Source organism: Nycticebus coucang, chromosome 14 (assembly GCF_027406575.1).
Source record: "Nycticebus coucang isolate mNycCou1 chromosome 14, mNycCou1.pri, whole genome shotgun sequence".
Classification (NCBI taxonomy): domain Eukaryota; kingdom Metazoa; phylum Chordata; class Mammalia; order Primates; family Lorisidae; genus Nycticebus; species Nycticebus coucang.
The window spans coordinates 66,843,732-66,863,469 of NC_069793.1; the positions used below are offsets into that span (position 1 = coordinate 66,843,732).

Here is a 19,738-nt window from a genome sequence, read left to right on the forward strand (position 1 = left end):
GTGTCATATAGTGACTAAGCAAATAGTTAGGATTTGAGTCCGAATTTTTTTTTTTTTGGCTTCTATCTAAATCTGGTGCTCTTTATGCAGAACTAAGCTGTGCTTTCTCTATATGTCTCTTGAGTGTATGACACTGAGTTATAAACATACCCATTTGATCTGTGTGTACCTCACTGCTCATTATGGACTGTTCATAGTGTCATCACCAAATCATTCAAGTCCCTAGATGTAATTTTGTTATTTTCATCACCAGAATTACTGGAAGCTGAATATGCTGTAGGCATATCAGCTTGTTTGTTTGAGGATTAGGGTGATGCATTTCTTCCCAACTTTTACACCCTGGAGAATGCTACTTATAGTGATAGGCAGATTCTGTCATGTCAGAGGACAAAGCCTGGTCTTGGGGCCTCCACTTCTCGTCTTGGGGCTTCCAGTTCTGGGCCATTTCCTTACTGTTCTGACCTTAAATAAGTCATTTTTCCTTCCTAGGATTCAACTTCCCCCTTGTATAAAGTTAAGAAAGGAGAGAGTTATCTCTGAGATCCATTCCAGATATAACAGCCTGACTGACTCCTTTTTCCATATGCTCTTTCCTAGTAAAGTTTCTCATTAAACTTGAGCAAGTAATCTGCCTTTAGAGGACCTCAGTTTTATGTGTTTTTTTTTTTTGTAGAGACAGAGTTTCACTTTATTGCCCTCGGTAGAGTGCCGTGGCGTCACACAGCTCACAGCAACCTCCAACTCCTGGGCTTAAGCGATTCTCCTGCCTCAGCCTCCCTAGTAGCTGGGACTACAGGCGCCCGCCACAATGCCTAGCTATTTTTTGGTTGCAGTTCAGCCGGGGCTGGGTTGGAACCCGCCACCCTCGGTATATGGGGCCGGCGCCCTGTTCACTGAGCCACAGGCGCCACCCGGACCTCAGTTTTAGTAGTAATAATGTGGACATTTCTGTACAAAAGTGGTTAGTAATTTATACCATGGTCCATTTGAGACCTAAAAATTGCTACCCTGGGCCATCTAACAGTGAATCCAGGCCAGTATTAGAAGTGCCAAAGTTTGATGGTGGGCAGTAGTTCATCTTCCCTGCTACCTTTCTCCAGCCTCCTTTCCTTTCTTTTTTGTCCAGTCAGGATGGCCTTCCCAAACCACAGCTTTATTCATGTATATATGCTTTGCACAGATATTTTTTCTTTTTTCTTTTTTTTTTTTTTTTTCAGTTTTTGGCTGGGGCTGGGTTTGAACCCACCACCTCCAGCATATGGGGCCGGCACCCTACTCCTTTGAGCCACAGGCACTGCCCTGCACAGCTATTTTCTTTCTTTTTTGTAGAGACAGAGTTTCACTCTATGGCCCTCGGTAGAGTACCATGGCATCACACAGCTCACAGCAACCTCCAACTCCTGGGCTTAAGCGATTCTCTTGCCTCAGCCTCCCAAGTAGCTGGGACTACAGGCGCCCACCACAGCGCCCGGCTATTTTTTTGTTGCAGTTCAGCCGGGGCCGGGTTTGAACCCGCTGCCCTCGGTATATGGGGCCAGCGCCTTACCGACTCAGCCACAGGTGCCGCCCCTGCACAGCTATTTTCAACAGCTCCACATGGCATTTGTGGAAGGCCTGAACTCAATCAGTAGGAATAGGGAGAATAGGATGGGTGTGAGAAAAATTATGTAGGCAAAATTACAGAAATTGGTGTCTCGTATTATATGCAGTTAAGCTCTTGCTGGCTGTACTGTGCCCTGGCTCAGAACTGAAATATATACTGTAATATCACAATGGGCTCTGATTATGTGGATTGTTCCAGGCAGATCGAGGCCAACACGGAAAAGCAAGTGAGATGCCAAGAGGGATACTGGAATCAGCTTTCTTTCTTTGTTCTCCTAAATCAACACCTTTGAAGAGCCCTGGCATTTTCCTCAGTTAAGAAAAACCTCCTACAGGCTTCAGAGAAGCTCCTCCCCCTATGCTGGAAAATTTCAGCTGTTCTCCATTGCATCTGACTTCAGCATTCTTCATAGCTACAGTGCTGGCTGTCATGATTGGGAAGTCCTGATTGCTGCATTTAGCCATGGGTGTGGCAGACTCTAAGAGAGAGCCAAACTCTTGCACCTTATTGATTGGTCTCAAGAGATTGGCTTCTCATAGCAAGGTCTAGCACCCTGAAGTGCCCACCACTGTTAAGAACTTTACTAATGCAGAGGCTACAGTGGAAAAATTTCTGCATTAGGGGTCAGGAATTCTGGGGTTTAGTTCCTGGGATCTCTTATTTGGCTGTATGACTGTGGGGGAACATATAATCCCTCTGGGTTTCATATTCTTCTCTTGTGAAGATGAAGAACCAGGACAAAATCATCTCAAAATTTCTTCCTGTGCTAACTTCTAAAATAGTGACTCATTATACTGCTGAGCCCTGTGCTAGATATAAGGAATATAAAAATGAAGATAATACAATTTAGTATTTAGTGAGTTTTTTAAATGTGCTACAGATTGTATTAACCACTTTATGTAAAATATTTTATTCAGTTCTCAAAACATTCCTGTGAAAGCAGGCCTGTCTATCATCAATGGTCCTCGTAAAGGACCATTTCTTTTTTTTTTTTCTTGAGACAAGAGTCTTACTTTATTGCCCTCAGTAGAGTGCTGTGGCGTCACAGCTCACAGCAACCTCCAACTCCTAGGCCTAGGAGAGTCTCTTGCCTCAGCCTCCCAAGTAGCTGGGACTACAGGCGACCACCACAACACCCGACTATTTTTTTGTTGTTGTTATTGCAGTTTGGCTGGGCCCGGGTTTGAACCCGCCACCCTTGGTATACAGGGTCAGCGCCCAACTCACTAAGCCACAGGTGCCGCCCAAAGGACCATTTCTTTTTTTTTTTTTTTTTATTGTTGGGGATTCATTGAGGGTACAATAAGCCAGGTTACACTGATTGCAATTGTTAGGTAAAGTCCCTCTTGCAATCATGTCTTGCCCCCATAAAGTGTGACACACACCAAGGCCCCACCTCCTCCCTCCGTCCCTCTTTCTGCTTTTCCTACCCCCCCCATAACCTTAATTGTCATTAATTGTCCTCATATCAAAATTGAGTACATAGGATTCATGCTTCTCCATTTTTGTCCAAAGGACCATTTCTTTGTCTTCTCCCTGCTTCCCCTGATTGGGTTCCTGCTCTCATAGGTTGACCAGAAGAGCAGTGGTATGAGGAAGCCACTTCAGGCACTCAGTCAAAAACAATTGTGCTGGTGAATCCACCAGACTGTTGGCTGTTAGTAAGGGGTGATTGACAACTTATGTATATAAGTGGCAAATTTTCTATGTTTTTTCTTTAAAAGGCTATTTCTATACATATCAAGACTTATTCTAAATCTCTGATTATTAGAACAATGTGGTATTGTTTCTAGGATAGTCAGATAGCCTGATGGAAGAGAATAAAAAGGATAGAAATAGATCCATATGTCTATGGACACTTATATGACAGAGTTGACATTGCAATGCAGTGATGCTGGGTCACTTGGGCTGATGTTCATGTGCAAAAAATGATTCAACTCCTATTTCACACAATACACAAAAATTACTTAAAAAGAGAGTATAGGCTAGGTGTAGTGGCTCACACTTGTAATCCTAGCACATTGAGAGTCCAAAACAGGAGGATCACTTAAGACCAGGAATTAAATATCTGCCTGGACAACAGCAAGACACCATCTCTACATCACCATCTTCACACACAGAAGGTCTGTTGTAAGTAAGCTGTTACATTTGTGATGATTTATTATGCAGCAACAGAAAACGAATATAGGACACTAGATTTGGGGGAACAAAAAAAAAAAAAAAGACACCATCTCTACAAAAACTTAAAAAATTAGCTAGGCAGGTGGTGCCTGTGACTCAGTGAGTAGGGTACTGGCCCCATATACCAAGGGTGGCAGGTTCAAACCCAGCCCCAGCCAAACTACAACAAAAAATAGGCTGGTGTTGTGGCGGGCACCTGTAGTCCCAGCTACTCAGGAGGCTGAGGCAAGAGAATCACCTAACCCCAAAAGCTGGAGGTTGCTGTGAGTTGTGATGTCACCGCACTCTACCAAGGGCAACAAAGTAAAACTCTGTTTCTAAAAACAAACAAAAACAAAAAACTAGCTAGGCATGGTGATAGGTGCTTGTAGTCAGAGCTACTTGGTAGGGGAGGCAAGAGGATTGCTTGAGCCGGTGTTAGAGGCTGCTGTGAACTGATGACGGCCATTGTACTCCAGTTTGGGCAACAGAACAAGACCCTATCTTAAAAAAAAGCAAAACTAAATGAAAATGTTTAATAACAAAAATGCTAGATCCACACCCGGAACGGTGGCACATGCCTGTAGTGCCAGCTACTCAGGAGGCTGAGAAGGGAGGATCGCTTGAGTCCAGGAGTTCCAGGCTGTAGTGCAGTATGCCTATTGGGTGTCCGCACTAAATTTGGCATCAATATGGTGACCTCCCAGGAGTGGGGGACCACCAGGTTGCCTAAGGAGGGATGAACCGTCCCAGGTGAGAAACAGAGTAGGTCAAAGCTCCCATGCTGATCAGTAGTGGGATTGGGCCTGTGAATAGCCAGTGTACTCCAGCTTGGGCAATATAGTGAGACCCCATCTCTAAATAAATAAATAAATAAATAAATAAAATTTAAAAAATGTTAGATCCTAAAATACAAGAATATCTTCATGGGCAGTGCCTGTAGTTTAGTGAGTACGGTGCTGGCCCCATATACCAAGGGTGGTGGGTTCAAACCTGGCCCCGGCCAAACTGTAACAAAAAATAGCCGAGCATTGTGGCAGGAGCCTAAAGTCCCAGCTACTTGGGAGGCTGAGCAAGAGAATCACCTAAGCCCAAGAGCTGGAGGTTGCTATGAGCTGTGACACCACAGCACTCTATTGAGGGTGACAAAGTGAGACTCTATCTCTAAAAAAAATTAAAAAAAAATATGTTTATGATCTTGAGGTAAGCAAAGATTTCTTAAGTGGAACCCCCAAATCACTATAACCATAATAGAAAAAACTGAATCAATTGAACGACATTAAAAATAAGAACTTCTCTGGTGGCGCCTGTGGCTCAACAGAGTGGGGCGCTGGCCCCATATGCCAGAGGTGGTGGGTTCAAACCCAGCCCTGGCCAAAAAAAAAAAATAAGAACTTCTCACCAAAATATACCATGAAAAAGTAAAAAGGAAAGCTACAGAGGAGAAGATATTTGCAGCTACATGGAAAGGATCATATCTAGAATAAAGATGCTGTATAACTCAGTAAGAAAAAAGCAGACAATGCAGTTTTTTCAGTGGGCAAAATACTGGAATAGGCAGGTATTCAAATGGCCAGTAAAAACCTCCAAATAGCCAATAAACATGTGGGAAGGGCTTGGGCTCAAAAGACATAAAAGAAATGTACGTTACCTCATTGCATTACCACTACCTAGCATTGTATCACCACTACCTGGCCACCAAAATGGCTAAAACAAATAAACCAGAAAACCTGACTAAGTTTTGTACATGTTGGCAAGAACGTGGAACAATCAGAACTCTCATACATTACTGACAGGAGTCTAAATTGGAAAGTACTTTGTAAAACTGAGAGTATCTATTAAAAATAATTCAGTTGTTCAGTGCCCATCTATATTCCCAACAAAAATACATACATGGGCCGGGTGCCATGGCTCACGGCTATAATCCTATCACTTTGGTAGGCCGAGGCAGGTGGATTGCCCGAGCTCATGAATTCAAGACCAGCTTGAGCCAGAGTGAGACCACATCTCTAAAAATAGCCCAGCATTCTGGTGGGCGCCCGAAGTCCCAGCTACTTGGGAGGCTGAGGCAAGAGAATTGCTTAACCCCAGGAGTTTGAGGTTGTTGTTAACTTTGAGGCCTCGGCACTGTACTGAGGATGACAAAGTGAAACTCTATCTCAAAAAAACAAACAAACATATATTCACTAAAAGATATATGTAAGAACATTGGTAGTGGTATGTCGATAATGGCCCCTCACTGGAAACAGTCCAAATTCCTACCAACAGTTGAAAAGGTAAGTGAGTTGTAGCATGAATATATAGTGGACTAGTAGAGCAATGAGAAGGACTGCCCTTTTATGTAGTGCATGATAAACCTTATAAATGTAATGAATGAAAGAAGCTGGACACAAAAAAGAATGTACTTTATCATTCCATTTTCGTAACTTTCAACAACATGTGAAATAACCCTATGGTTTTATAATTCAGAATAGTGGTTACCAATTTGGGGAAAAGAGATGTTTGGGGTACTGGTCATGATCTGTTTCTTGTTTAGGATATTGATTACACAGATATTTTTACTTTGTGAAAATTCATTGAGCTGGCTGTATGTAGGGGCTCACGCCTGGTAATTCTAGCATTCTGGGAGGCCAAGGTGGGTGGATTGCTTGAGCTCAGGAGTTCGAGACCACCCTGAGCAAGAGCAAGACCCTGTCTCTGCTAAAAATAGAAAAATTATCTGGGTTTTGTGATGAGTACCTGTAATCCCAGGTACTCAGGAAGCTGAAGCAAGAGAATTATTCAAGCCCAGGAGTCTGAGGTTGCTATGAGCTATGGCGCTATGGCATTCTACCCACGGTTATAGAGTAAGACTCTGTCTCAAAACAAAAAAATTCATTGAACCGTGTGCTTATTTATGCATATTTTGGTATGAAATTTTTTTTGGAGACAGAGTCTCACTCTGTCAGCCCTGGTAGAGTGCTGTGGCATCATAGCTCACAGCACCCTCACCCTCTTGGACTCAAGTGATCCTGTTGCCTCAGCCTCCCAAGTAGCTGGGGCTATAGGCGCCCACCATGATGCCAGGCTGTTTTTAGAGATGAGGTCTCATTCTTGCTCAGGCTGTCTTCAACTCTTGAGCTCAGACAATCCACCCACCTCTGCTACCCAGAGTGCTAGGATTACAGGCATGAACCACCGTGCCTGGCTAAAAGCAATTTTTAAAACATAGTAGAACTCAGCTTGGTGGCACACACCTGTAATCTCAATTGGGAGATGGAGGTACAAGTATTGTTTGGAGTCCGGTAGTCCAAGACCAGCCTGAGCAAATTAAACAAAAATTTTTTACAGACAGAAAAACAGGCTTGGTGCCCATAACTCAGTGGTTAGGGCACTAGCCAGGGTTTGAACCCAGCCCAGGACTGCTAAACAACAATGACAACTTCAACAAAAAAACAGCCAGGTGTTGTGGCAGGCGCCTATAGTCCCAGCTACTCCGGAGGCTGAGGCAGGAGAATTGCTTAAGCCCAAGAGTTTGAGGTGGCTGTGAGCTGTGACGCTATGGCACTCTACTGAGGGTGACATAGTGAGACTCTGTCTCAAAATAAAAAAAAAAAACAAAAACACAAATTTTAAGATTCTATTTTAAATTGAAATTGAGAAAAGGCTTACATTATTAAAAATTGAAAAAAATAGGCTGGGAACCATGGTTCAGATCTGTAATCCTAGCACTCTGGGAGGCTTAGGTGGGAGGATTCCTTGAGCTCAGGAGTTCAAGACTCTGTGTGTACTAAAAATAGAAAAATTAGCCAGGCATTGTGGTGGATGCCTATAGTCTCAGCTAGTTGAGAAGTTGAAGCAAGAGGATTGCTTAAACCCAGGAACTTGAGGTTGCTATGAGCTAGGCTGATACCTTGGCACTGTAGCCTGGTCAACAGAGGGAGACTCTGTCTCAAAACAAACAAACAAAAAAATCCTAGCACTCTGGGAGGCTGAGGTGGTTGGATGGCCTGAGCTCACAGGTTCAAGACCAGCCTGAGACCTTGTCTCTAAAAATAGCTGGACACTGTGGCATGCACCTGTAGTCCCAGCTACTTGGGAGGCTGAGGCAAGAGAATCACTTGAGCTCAGGAGTCTGAGGTTGCTGTGAGCTATGACGCCACAGCACTCTACTAAGGGTGACAAAGTAAAACTCTGTCTCCAAAAAAAAAAAAAAACAAGGACTAAGAGGAATAAGAAGGAAAGTAGTTAAAAATTCTTCCTACCTCTTTTTTCCAGCCATCTAGTTAGTTTATGGGCAGCCAATGATAGTACTTTTGTACATTCTTCCAGAGATATTTTTTGTATATGAGAGCAAGTAAGTATGTATATAATTACATACATGTACACACAGCACAGACACACATCCATCTCTTCTGTCTTACCCTTTTTATATGTGTGGCAATATTTTGAACACATTATTCTATAGTTTGCCTTTATTATTTAATTTATCTTAAAGACCTTTCCATATCAGTACATAAAAAAGTGACTTATTTCTTCTTATAGCTGCATAATTTATTTGACAAGTCTCCCTCTCGATAGTCATTTAGGTTAGATTATTTTCAGCTGAGGAGCTTTCTTTATTCTGACTTATGTTATATGAAATAACTTTTCCAAGGTCTCATTTTAACTTTTTATATCAGCCCACGCAAGTTGATATGTAGTGAAGCAATATTTTGTATGACAGGGAAAGGAAGAAATCAAGTAATAATTGTACCTTTCACTTCTCAGATGGAAATTTGTGTATAACAGTTGTTGAATTTCAGAGCTAGGATACCTAGAAGAGAACTAATGCTGAGATTCCTTGCTGTTGATTTAAGATTCTGATGAAAGCTAAGGATTCTCTCCTCAGAAAAAGGTACTTATAAAATTTTGCATATACATTTTGGGGTTCCTTCTGTGGAAGGAAGGATTATCTAAGAATAAGAATATGTAATTTAGCATAACCCCATCAATTTAAAAATTGAGAAACAGAAGGCCAGAGATGGGAGGTGAGTCTCAAAACAAGATAATGGTAGAAGACAGACACATGTATGTATGTTAAAGCATTAATAATTGCCTTTCTTTGTTTTGGCTTTTGTCACACCCAAGACTGGGAAGGGAATTTGTCAGGAGAACTTCCCTTCCCAGGAGAACTTCAGTTCGTAGATAGGTGGTAACCTGAGAGAAAAATGACAAACAAATTTGTTCGAAGGATGGACTATTTTATTTTTATTTATTTATTTATTTTTTTTGTAGAGACAGAGTCTTACTTTATAGCCCTTGGTAGAGTGCCATGGCATCACACAGCTCACAGCAACCTGCAGCTCCTGGGCTTAAGCGATTCTCTTGCCTCAGCCTCCCGAGTAGCTGGGACTACAGGCGCCCGCCACAGCACCTGGCTATTTTTGTTGTTGTTGTTGCAGTTTGGCCGGGGCTGGGTTTGAACCCGCCACCCTTGGCATATGGGGCCGGCGCCCTACTCACTGAGCCACAGGCGCCGCCCAGGATGGACTATTTTAATAACAATATGGTGTTATTAGAGTTTCTTTCTTTTTTTTTTTTTGAGACAGAGTCTCACTGTGTCACCCTCAGTAGAGTGCTGTGGCATCACAGCTCGCAGCAACCTCCAACTCTTGGGCTTAAGCGATTCTCTTGCCTCAGCTTCCCAAGTAGCTGGGACTACAGGCGCCTGCCACAATGCCCAGCTATTTTTTGGTTGTGGTTGTTATTGTTGTTTGGCAGGCCCAGGCTGGATTCAAACCCGACAGCTCTGGTGTATGTGGCTGGCACCCTAGCCGCTGAGCTACAGGTGCTGAGCCATTAGAATTTCTTATACAAAATTTTAATTTCTTTTCTTTCTCTTTGTATTTGTTTTCTGTTTAGCCCAAGAAGAAGAGGACAAAAGTGGAAGTGAGATCCATTGATTTGGGGACAGATTATGAATATGGTGTTTTAAACATTCACCTTACTGCATATGACATGACCCTGGCAGAGAGTTATGCCCAATATGTTCACAACCTCTGCAACCAACTCTCCATTAAAGTCGAAGAAAGGTATGAAGGATGCCTTTTATGGAATGTTCTTGGTTTGAGTAGCATAGTCTGCTTCTTTGTTAAATCAGGTTTCGGGGATATAATTTACATGTAGTAAAGTTCACTCTTTTTACATGTATAGTTTGCAACAATCAAAATATAGAGCAAGGGCTGGGCACGGTGTCTCACGCCTGTAATCCTAGCACTCTGGGAAGCCGAGGTTGTTGGATGGCCTGAGCTCAGTAGTTCAAAACCAGCCTGAGCCAGAATGAGAACTCATCTCTAAAAATAGCTGGGCATTTTGGTGGGTACCTATAGTCCCAGCTACTTGGGAGGCTGAGGCAAGAGGATCGCTTAAGCCCAAGAGTTTGAGGTTGCTGTACTGAAGGCAACATAGTGAAACTCTGTCTCAAAAAGAAAAAAGAAAATGTACAGTGCAATGATAGGAAATTGTGTTCATAATGTTTTGCAACCATCACCACCATCCACCTCCATAACTCTTCATTTTATAAAATTGAAACTTTGTACCCATTGAACAGTAACTGCTCATTCCACCTCCCCATACCCTTGTCTACCATCCTTTTAAGTTTCCGTCTCTGGTTTTGACTGCGCTGCCTCTTATAAGTGGAATCATACAGTATTTGTCCTTTTGTGACTGGCTCAGTTCACTTAGCATAATGTCCACAATTTGGTAGCATATGTCAGAATTTCCTTCCTTTTTAAGGCTAAATAATATTACATAATGCGTGTATGTATATGCCATATTTTGCTTATCTATTCATCTGTCAGTGTATACTCGGATTGCCTCCATGTTTTAGCCATTGTGAATAATTCTGTAGTGAGTATACAAATTTTGCAAGTATTTTACTCCATTGAATGGCTTATCAGTTCACCAGTTGACATACATTTGGGCTGATTCCTGCTTACTGGTGATTTTGAATAAAGCCTCAACACGAAGGCAGGGCGTGGTGGCTCTCGCCTGTAATCCTAGCACTCTGGGGGGCCGAGGCGGGTGGATTGCCTGAGCTCCTGAGTTCAAGACCAGCCTGAGCCAGAGCAAGATCCCCATCTCCGAAAATAGCTAGGTGTTGTGCTGGGTGCCTGTAGTCCCAGCTACTTGGGAAGCTGAGGCAAGAGAATCGCTTAAACCAAAGAGTTGCTGTGAGCTGTGATGCCACTGCACTCTACTGAGGATGACAAAGTGAGACTCTTTCTTAAAAATAAATAAATAGCCGGGCGCGGTGGCTCACGCCTGTAATCCCAGCACTGTGGGAGGCTGAGGAGGGAGAATCGCTTGAGCTCAGGAGTTCGTGACTCGCCTGAGCGACAGTGAGACCCCGACTCGTGAAAAAAATGGAAAAACCCAGCCGGGCGCCGCGGCGAGCGCCTGTAATCCCAGCGGCTTCCGGAGGCTGAGGCAGCGGGGTGCCTGCAGCCCGAGTCTGAGGTTGTGGTGAGCTACCACGCCCACTGCACTCTGCTCAGGGGCATAGGGTGGGACCCTGTCTCAACAAAATAAATAAATAAATAAATAAATAAATAAAGCCTCAATAAGGATTCTCATACAAGTTTTCCATGAATATATATGTTCTCCTGGATAACTATCTAAGACTGGGATTTATAGATCAGATAATAAGTTTATGTTTAACTTTATAAGAAACTGCTAAACTGTTTACCAAAATGGCTGCACCATTTTGAATTCCCACTAGCAATGTGTGAGAGTTACAGTAACTAATCTTTCTGGGTAGCACTTGTTGTTGTCAATTTTTAAAAATCTATTTAATAGATATATAGTGGTATCTCATAGTGGTTTTAATTTGCATTGCTCTAATAAATAATGATGTTGAGCTTCTTTTCATGTACTTATTTGCCACTTGTATATCTTCTTTGATGATGTGTCTCTTCAAATTTTCGTCTATTTTAAAAATTGGAACTGAGCGCACTAGCACAGGCATGTAGTTCCAGCTACTTAAGAGACTAAAGCAGCAGGATTGCTTGAGCCCAGGAGTTTGAGGCCAATCTACATAATTTTGCAAGAATCTGTCTCTAAAAAAAAATGTTAAATTTGAGGTTTTTTGATCAGGCACAGTGGCTCACAACCTGTAATCCTAGCACTCTGGGAGGCCAAGGCAGGAGGATCCCTTGAGCTTAGGCTGACACCATAGCACTCTAGCCTAGGCAACAGAATGAGACTCTATCTCAAAAAAAAAAAAAAAGAAAGAAAGAAAATCTTTTTTTTTAATTATTAAGTTATGATTTTTTTTTTTTTTCTCGAGAGAGTCTTGCTTTATTGTCCCAGATAGAATGTAGTAGCATCATTATAGCTCATTGCAACCTTTAACTCCTGCATCAGCCTGGGAGCTGGGAGTACAGGTACATGCGATGATGTCTGGCTAATTTTTCTATTTTTAGTAGAGATGTAGTCTTTATTGTTCAGGCTGGTCTTGAACTCCTGAGCTCAAACTATTCTCCTGCCTTGGCCTCCCAAAGTGCTAGGATTACAAGCATGAGCTACTGTACCTGGCCTGAGTTATGAAAATTCTTCATCTATTTTTAGATATCAGTCCCTTTTCAGACATGTGTTTTGCAATTATTTTTTCTCTTCTATGACTTATCTTGTTGTCTTAACAGTGTGTCTTTTAAAGAGCAGAAGTTTTTTAAGTTTGATGAAGTTCAGTTCATAAATTTTTTCTTTTATGTTTTGTGCTTTTCGTATCATACCTAAAAATCTGGGTGGGCATGGTGGCTCACACCTATAATTCCAGCACTTTGGGAAGTCAAGGCAAGAGGATTGCTTAAATCCAGGAGTTTAAGACCAACCCAGGCACTTTAGCAAGACCCTGTTTCTACAAAACATAAAAATAAAAACTTAGCTGGGACCCTTAATCTGTGGAAAAAAAAAAAAACACAGGGGGAAAACTCAAAATAAATAAGTTAATAAAATTTAGCTGGGTTAGTGCTACATTCTGATAGTCCCACCTATTTGGGAGGTTGAGGCAGGCAGGAGGATCCATTGAGCCCAGAAGTTTGAGCTGGAGTGGGCTCTGATGTCCCCATTGCACTCTTTTTTTTTTTTTTTTTTATTGTTGGGGATTCATTGAGGGTACAATAAGCCAGTTACACTGATTGCAATTGTTAGGTAAAGTCCCTCTTGCAATCATGTCTTGCCCCCATAAAGTGTGACACACACTAAGGCCCTCCCTCCTCCCTCCATCCCTCTTTCTGCTTCCCCCCCTCATAAACTTAATTGTCATTAATTGTCCTCATATCAAGATTGAGTACATAGGATTCATGCTTCTCCATTTTTGTGATGCTTTACTAAAAATAATGTCTTCCACTTCCATCCAGGTTAATACGAAGGATGTAAAGTCTCCATTTTTTTTAATAGCTGAATAGTATTCCATGGTATACATATACCACAGCTTGTTAATCCATTCCTGGGTTGGTGGGCATTTAGGCTGTTTCCACATTTTGGCAATGGTAAATTGAGCTGCCATAAACAGTCTAGTACAAGTGTCCTTATGATAAAAGGATTTTTTTCCTTCTGGGTAGATGCCCAGTAATGGGATTGCAGGATCGAATGGGAGGTCTAGGTTGAGTGCTTTGAGGTTTCTCCATACTTCCTTCCAGAAAGGTTGTACTAGTTTGCAGTCCCACCAGCAGTGTAAAAGTGTTCCCTTCTCTCCACATCCACGCCAGCATCTGCAGTTTTGAGATTTTGTGATGTGGGCCATTCTCACTGGGGTTAGATGATATCTCAGGGTTGTTTTGATTTGCATTTCTCTAATATATAGAGATGATGAACATTTTTTCATGTGTTTGTTAGCCATTCGTCTGTCATCTTTAGAGAAAGTTCTATTCATGTCTCTTGCCCATTGATATAAGGGATTGTTGGCTTTTTTCATGTGGATTAATTTGAGTTCTCTATAGATCCTGGTTATCAAGCTTTTGTCTGATTGAAAATATGCAAATATCCTTTCCCATTGTGTAGGTTGTCTCTTTGCTTTGGTTATTGTGTCCTTAGCTGTACAGAAGCTTTTCAGTTTAATGAAGTCCCATTTGTTTATTTTTGATGTTGTTGCAATTGCCATGGCAGTCTTCTTCATGAAGTCTTCCCCCAGGCCAATATCTTCCAGTGTTTTTCCTATGCTTTCTTTGAGGATTTTTATTGTTTCATGCCTTAAATTTAAGTCCTTTATCCATCTTGAATCAATTTTTGTGAGTGGGGAAAGGTGTGGGTCCAGTTTCAGTCTTTTACATGTAGACATCCAGTTCTCCCAACACCATTTATTGAATAGGGAGTCTTTCCCCCAAGGTAAGTTCTTGTTTGGTTTATCAAAGATTAGGTGGTTGTAAGATGTTAGTTTCATTTCTTGGTGTTCAATTCGATTCCAAGTGTCTATGTCTCTGTTTTTGTGCCAGTACCATGCTGTCTTGACCACTATGGCTTTGTAGTACAGACTAAAATCTGGTATGCTGACGCCCCCAGCTTTATTTTTGTTACTAAGAACTGCCTTAGCTATACGGGTTTTTTTCCGGTTCCATACAAAACGCAGAATCATTTTTTCCAAATCTTGAAAGTACGATGTAGGTACTTTCATAGGAATGACATTGAATAGGTAGATAGCTTTGGGAAGTATAGACATTTTAACAATGTTGATTCTTCCCATCCATGAGCATGGTATGTTCTTCCATTTGTTAATATCCTCTGCTATTTCCTTTCTGAGGATTTCATAGTTTTCTTTATAGAGGTCCTTCACCTCCTTTGTTAGGTATATTCCTAGGTATTTCATTTTCTTTGAAACTATGGTGAAGGGAGTTGTGTCCTTAATTAGCTTCTCATCTTGACTGTTATTGGTGTATACAAAGGCTACTGACTTGTGGACATTGATTTTATATCCTGAAACATTACTGTATTTTTTGATGACTTCTAGGAGTCTTGTGGTTGAGTCTTTGGGGTTCTCTAAGTATAAGATCATGTCGTCAGCAAAGAGGTAGAGTTTGACCTCCTCTGCTCCCATTTGGATTCCCTTTATTTCCTTGTCTTGCCTAATTGTATTGGCTAGAACTTCCAGCACTACGTTGAATAGTAAAGGTGACAGAGGACAACCTTGTCTGGTTCCAGTTCTAAGAGGAAAAGCTTTCAGTTTTACTCCATTCAGTAAAATATTGGCTGTGGGTTTGTCATAGATAGCTTCAATCAGTTTTAGAAATGTGCCACCTATGCCTATACTCTTCAGAGTTCTAATTAGAAAAGGATGCTGGATTTTATCAAATGCTTTTTCTGCATCTATTGAGAGGATCATGTGATCTTTATTTTTGCCTCTGTTAATATGGTGGATAACGTTTATAGACTTGCGTATGTTAAACCAGCCTTGCATCCCTGGGATGAAGCCTACTTGATCATGATGAATGACTTTTTTGATGATAAGCTGTAATCTATTGGCTAGGATTTTGTTGAGAATTTTTGCGTCTATGTTCATGAGTGAGATTGGTCTGAAATTCTCCTTTTTGTTTGGGTCTTTTCCTGGTTTTGGTATCAGGGTGATGTTTGCTTCATAGAATGTGTTGGGGAAGATTCCTTCTTCCTCAGTTTTTTGGAATAATTTCTGCAGTACAGGAATAAGCTCTTCCTTGAAGGTTTGGTAGAATTCTGGAGTGAAGCCATCTGGACCAGGGCATTTTTTAGTTGGAAGCTTTTTTATTGTTTCTTTGATCTCAGTGCTTGAAATTGGTCTGTTCAGGAGGTCTATTTCTTCCTGGCTAAGTCTAGGGAGAGGGTGTGATTCCAAATATTGATCCATTTCCTTCACATTGACAAATTTCTGGGCATAGAGTTTCTGGTAGTATTCAGAGATGATCTCTTGTATCTCTGTGGGATCAGTTGTTATTTCCCCTTTATCGTTTCTGATTGAGGTTATTAGAGATTTTACTTTTCTATTTCTAGTTAGTCTGGCTAATGGTTTATCTATTTTATTTATTTTTTCAAAAAACCAACTCCTTGTTTCATTAATTTTCTGAATGATTCTTTTGTTTTCAATTTCACTGATCTCTGATTTGATTTTGGATATTTCTTTTCTTCTACTGAGTTTAGGCTTAGATTGTTCTTCTTTTTCCAATTCCATAAGATCTCTTGTGAGATTGTTGATGTGCTCTCTTTCTGTTTTTCGAATGTAGGCATCTAAAGTGATGAATTTTCCTCTCAAAACTGCTTTTGCAGTATCCCACAGGTTTTGGTAGCTTGTGTCTTCATTGTTGTTATGCTCAAGGAAGTTAATGATTTCCTGTTTTATTTCTTCCTTCACCCATCTGTTATTCAACAGAAGATTGTTTAATTTCCATGCCTTTGGGTGGGCTTGAGCATTTTTGTTAGAGTTGAGTTCCACCTTTAGTGCCTTATGGTCTGAAAAGATACAAGGTAAAATTTCAATTCTTTTGATTCTGTTGATATTTGTTTTGTGTTCCAGGATATGATCAATTTTGGAGAATGTTCCATGGGGTGATGAGAAGAATGTATATTCTTTATCTTTGGGGTGGAGTGTTCTATATGCATCTATCAAGCATAGTTGTTCTAGGGTCTCATTTAAATCTCTTATATCTTTGTTTAATTTCTGTTTAGAGGATCTGTCCAGCTCTGTAAGAGGTGTGTTAAAGTCGCCTGTTATGATGGTATTATCAGATATCATATTGCTCAGACTGAGTAAGGTCTGCTTCAAGAAGCTGGGAGCATTTAAATTGGGTGCATAAATATTTAGAATGGAAATGTCTTCTTGTTGTATTTTTCCCTTGACCAATATAAAGTGACCATCTTTGTCTTTTTTGACTTTAGTTGCTTTAAATCCACATGTATCTGAAAATAAGATTGCAACTCCTCTTTTCTTCTGAATTCCGTTTGCCTGAAAAATTGTCTTCCAACCCTTGACTCGGAGCTTTAATTTGTCTTTTGAGGCCAGGTGTGTTTCTTGCAGACAGCAAATGGATGGCTTGTGTTTTTTAATCCAGTCAGCCAATCTACGTCTCTTCAGTGGGGAATTCAAGCCATTAACATTTATGGAGATAATTGATAAGTGTGGTAGTATTCTATTCGTCTTATTTGGTGAGAGTCCATTGCTTAGTTTTATCTTTTGCATCAGTGTGGAGGTTAGGTTCTGTCCTTTGATTTCTGAGTTCTTACTTTGCTGCTGATCCATTGTGGTGGTCAGTGTGCAGAACAGGTTGAAGTATTTCCTGTAGAGCTGGTCTTGTTGTGGCGAATTTCCTCAATGTTTGTATATCCGTAAATGATTTGATTTCTCCGTCAATTCTGAAGCTTAGCTTAGCAGGGTACAGAATTCTGGGCTGAAAATTGTTCTGTTTAAGTAGGTTAAAGGTAGATGACCATTGTCTTCTTGCTTGGAAAGTTTCATTAGAGAAGTCTGCGGTAACTCTGATGGATTTGCCCCTGTAGGTCAACTGGCGCTTACTCCTGGCAGCTTGCAGAATCTTTTCTTTTGTCTTGACTTTGGACAGGTTCATCACAATGTGTCTTGGAGAAGCTCGGTTAGAGTTGAGGCGACCTGGGGTCCGATATCCCTCTGAAAGCAGTGTGTCAGACTCTTTGGTGACGTTTGGGAAATTTTCTTTTATAATATTCTCTAGTATGGCTTCCATTCCTCTGGGGCATTCTTCTTCCCCTTCTGGAATTCCTATAACTCGTATGTTGGAACGCTTCATAAAGTCCCATAATTCTGACAGTGAACGTTCTGCTTTCTCTCTCTTCTTTTCTGCCTCTTTTACTGTCTGAGTTATCTCAAGAACTTTGTCTTCTACCTCTGAAATTCTTTCTTCTGCATGGTCTAACCTGTTGCTGATACTTTCCATTGTATCTTTAAGTTCCCTAATTGACTGTTTCAGTTCCTTCAGGTCTGCTATATCCTTTTTATATTCTTCATATCGTTCATCTCTTACTTGATTCTGTTTTTGGATTTCCTTTTGGTTATTTTCCACTTTATTAGCAATTTCCTTCATTGTTTCCATCATTTCTTTCATTGTTTTCAACATGTGTATTCTAAATTCCCTTTCTGTCATTCCTAACATTTCTATACTGGTGGAATCATCTGCAGTAGCTACCTCATGGTCCCTTGGTGGGGTTGTTCTAGACTGGTTCTTCATGTTGCCTGGAGTTTTCTGCTGATTCTTCCTCATGGGTGATTTCTTTTATCTGTTTCCTTGCCCTAATTTTCCTTTCACTTCCTCTTGCTCTTTAAGTTCTTGTGCCTGTGGACTAAGGGTTACAGGACCAGAAGGGTGAGAAGGTTGAAGAGCAAAAGAAAGGGGATGAAAGAAAGGAGGACCGAGTGATAAGAAAAAAAGAAAGATAGAGAAAGGAGAGGGGGTGAGTATAAGGAATATTGACAAAAAGAAGAGAGGCACAGAAAGAGGGAGACAGGGCAATATAGGTGTACAGTAGGGTACTTTGACACAACCTTAAAAAACCCCACCTTCTGGGGGTGCACAGTTGCGTGGTTCCCTTGAGGTCAGCAGCTCTTTGCTAACCTGATCAGACACAGTACCCCACCTCCACCAAGTAGAGAGGAAAGACAAAAATGCTATAAATCAAACCAAAAGAAGCAAACAGAAAACTTTACGGGGATAAAATTGGGTGAAAAACCAAATTATATCGGTAGAAACACTAGCAAAAATGAAGTTGAAGTTATTAAAAAAGGCAGCAATGGGAAATTATAATTAAACTAGGAAAATTGAGAAAGAAAAAGGGATCTGTGTGGAAAAGATTGAAATTAAAAAAACAAAAGAGCATCAGCAATGTCAAAATAAACAAACAAAAAAAACAACCAAACCAAAAAAGAAAAAGAAGAAAAAAATACACAACCAAAAACAAAGCAGTTTGTATATGTTATTGAATATTGTCTGGGCAACACGTGGTCTTCTGGGGTATGAGATGTTAGTCACAGTTCTGATACGACTGGAGGCTGCTGATTTCTCAAACCCCAGCAGGTAGACACCCTAAATCTCTCTTCAGCCTACTTAAAAGGCACTTTGAACTTGTAAACTTGCTGAGCAGAAGCTTTCCCAGCTTTCTCGCTGGAATCGCTGCTGAAGTGGCTATCCACTTACTCAGTGTGCCAAAACCGGTCTCACTCTGCCCCTGAGGGTTAGGGCTGCAAGGCGCTCAAACCCCACCCTTAGGCTACTTGGTTGCTGGGTTACCAGCTCCCACCCGTTTCTAGCTCTGCGACCCTGAGGGCGGAGCTTGCCGGGGCAGATCACTGGCAATGGATCCATGTGACCCACCGCCAAACACTATTAGCTCCGTCTGGCTCAGCGGCTCAGACTGGGGCCCTAGACAACGCCAAAGTTCTCCGCACTCCCGCTCAGGCCTTCCCCACGGCAGTTCAACTCAGTGCCAAGTCCAAGGACATCAAAACAGTTCACAGGTAAGGCCTTTCTGGTTTGCAGTCTCCCTGCTACTGAACTTACAGTTGTGGGCGGTTTAGACGGATTGAACACACGCGACCACTTGCCGGTTTTCCACTGTTTTAGTCCTCCTCTTGGGGTCCAGAAGTCTCTCGCTGACTCCCTGTATCTTCATAGGAGTGATGATAGGCAGTTCCCACCAGCCAGAGATGCCTGGAGTCCTATCTCCCCAGACTCACGGTGCCCAGATGCAAGGAAGCTGTTACTCGGCTGCCATCTTGCTCCGCCTCCCTCATCCAGAATCTTTATAGGAACTTAGAAAACCTTAGGAGTCTGGGAAACGCCCACGCTCCACGTAACTTTTTCTGAAACATTCTCTGGAAAGCTTGGCTTCTCCTAGCAGAATCTGGGCTACCAGTCTTCCGGAACTCGCGGGGCTTCCGGAGCGACCCCCCATTGCACTCTTATCTGGGTACTGGAGTGAGACCCTGTCTTAATCAGTCAGTAATCAATTAATCAATCAATCGAT

General features: G+C 41.6%; 1 protein-coding gene across 2 annotated transcripts in view; it reads left to right on the plus strand.

Annotated features, from left to right (window-relative positions):
* Positions 1-19,738, plus strand: part of MRPL48 (mitochondrial ribosomal protein L48) — a 75,331-nt gene that overhangs the window by 39,364 nt on the left and 16,229 nt on the right. For both annotated transcript variants that reach the window (XM_053560632.1, XM_053560633.1), the window contains exon 5: positions 9,647-9,816. In XM_053560632.1, the coding sequence (XP_053416607.1) occupies positions 9,647-9,816 (170 nt within the window). The remainder of the gene's footprint in view (positions 1-9,646; positions 9,817-19,738) is intronic.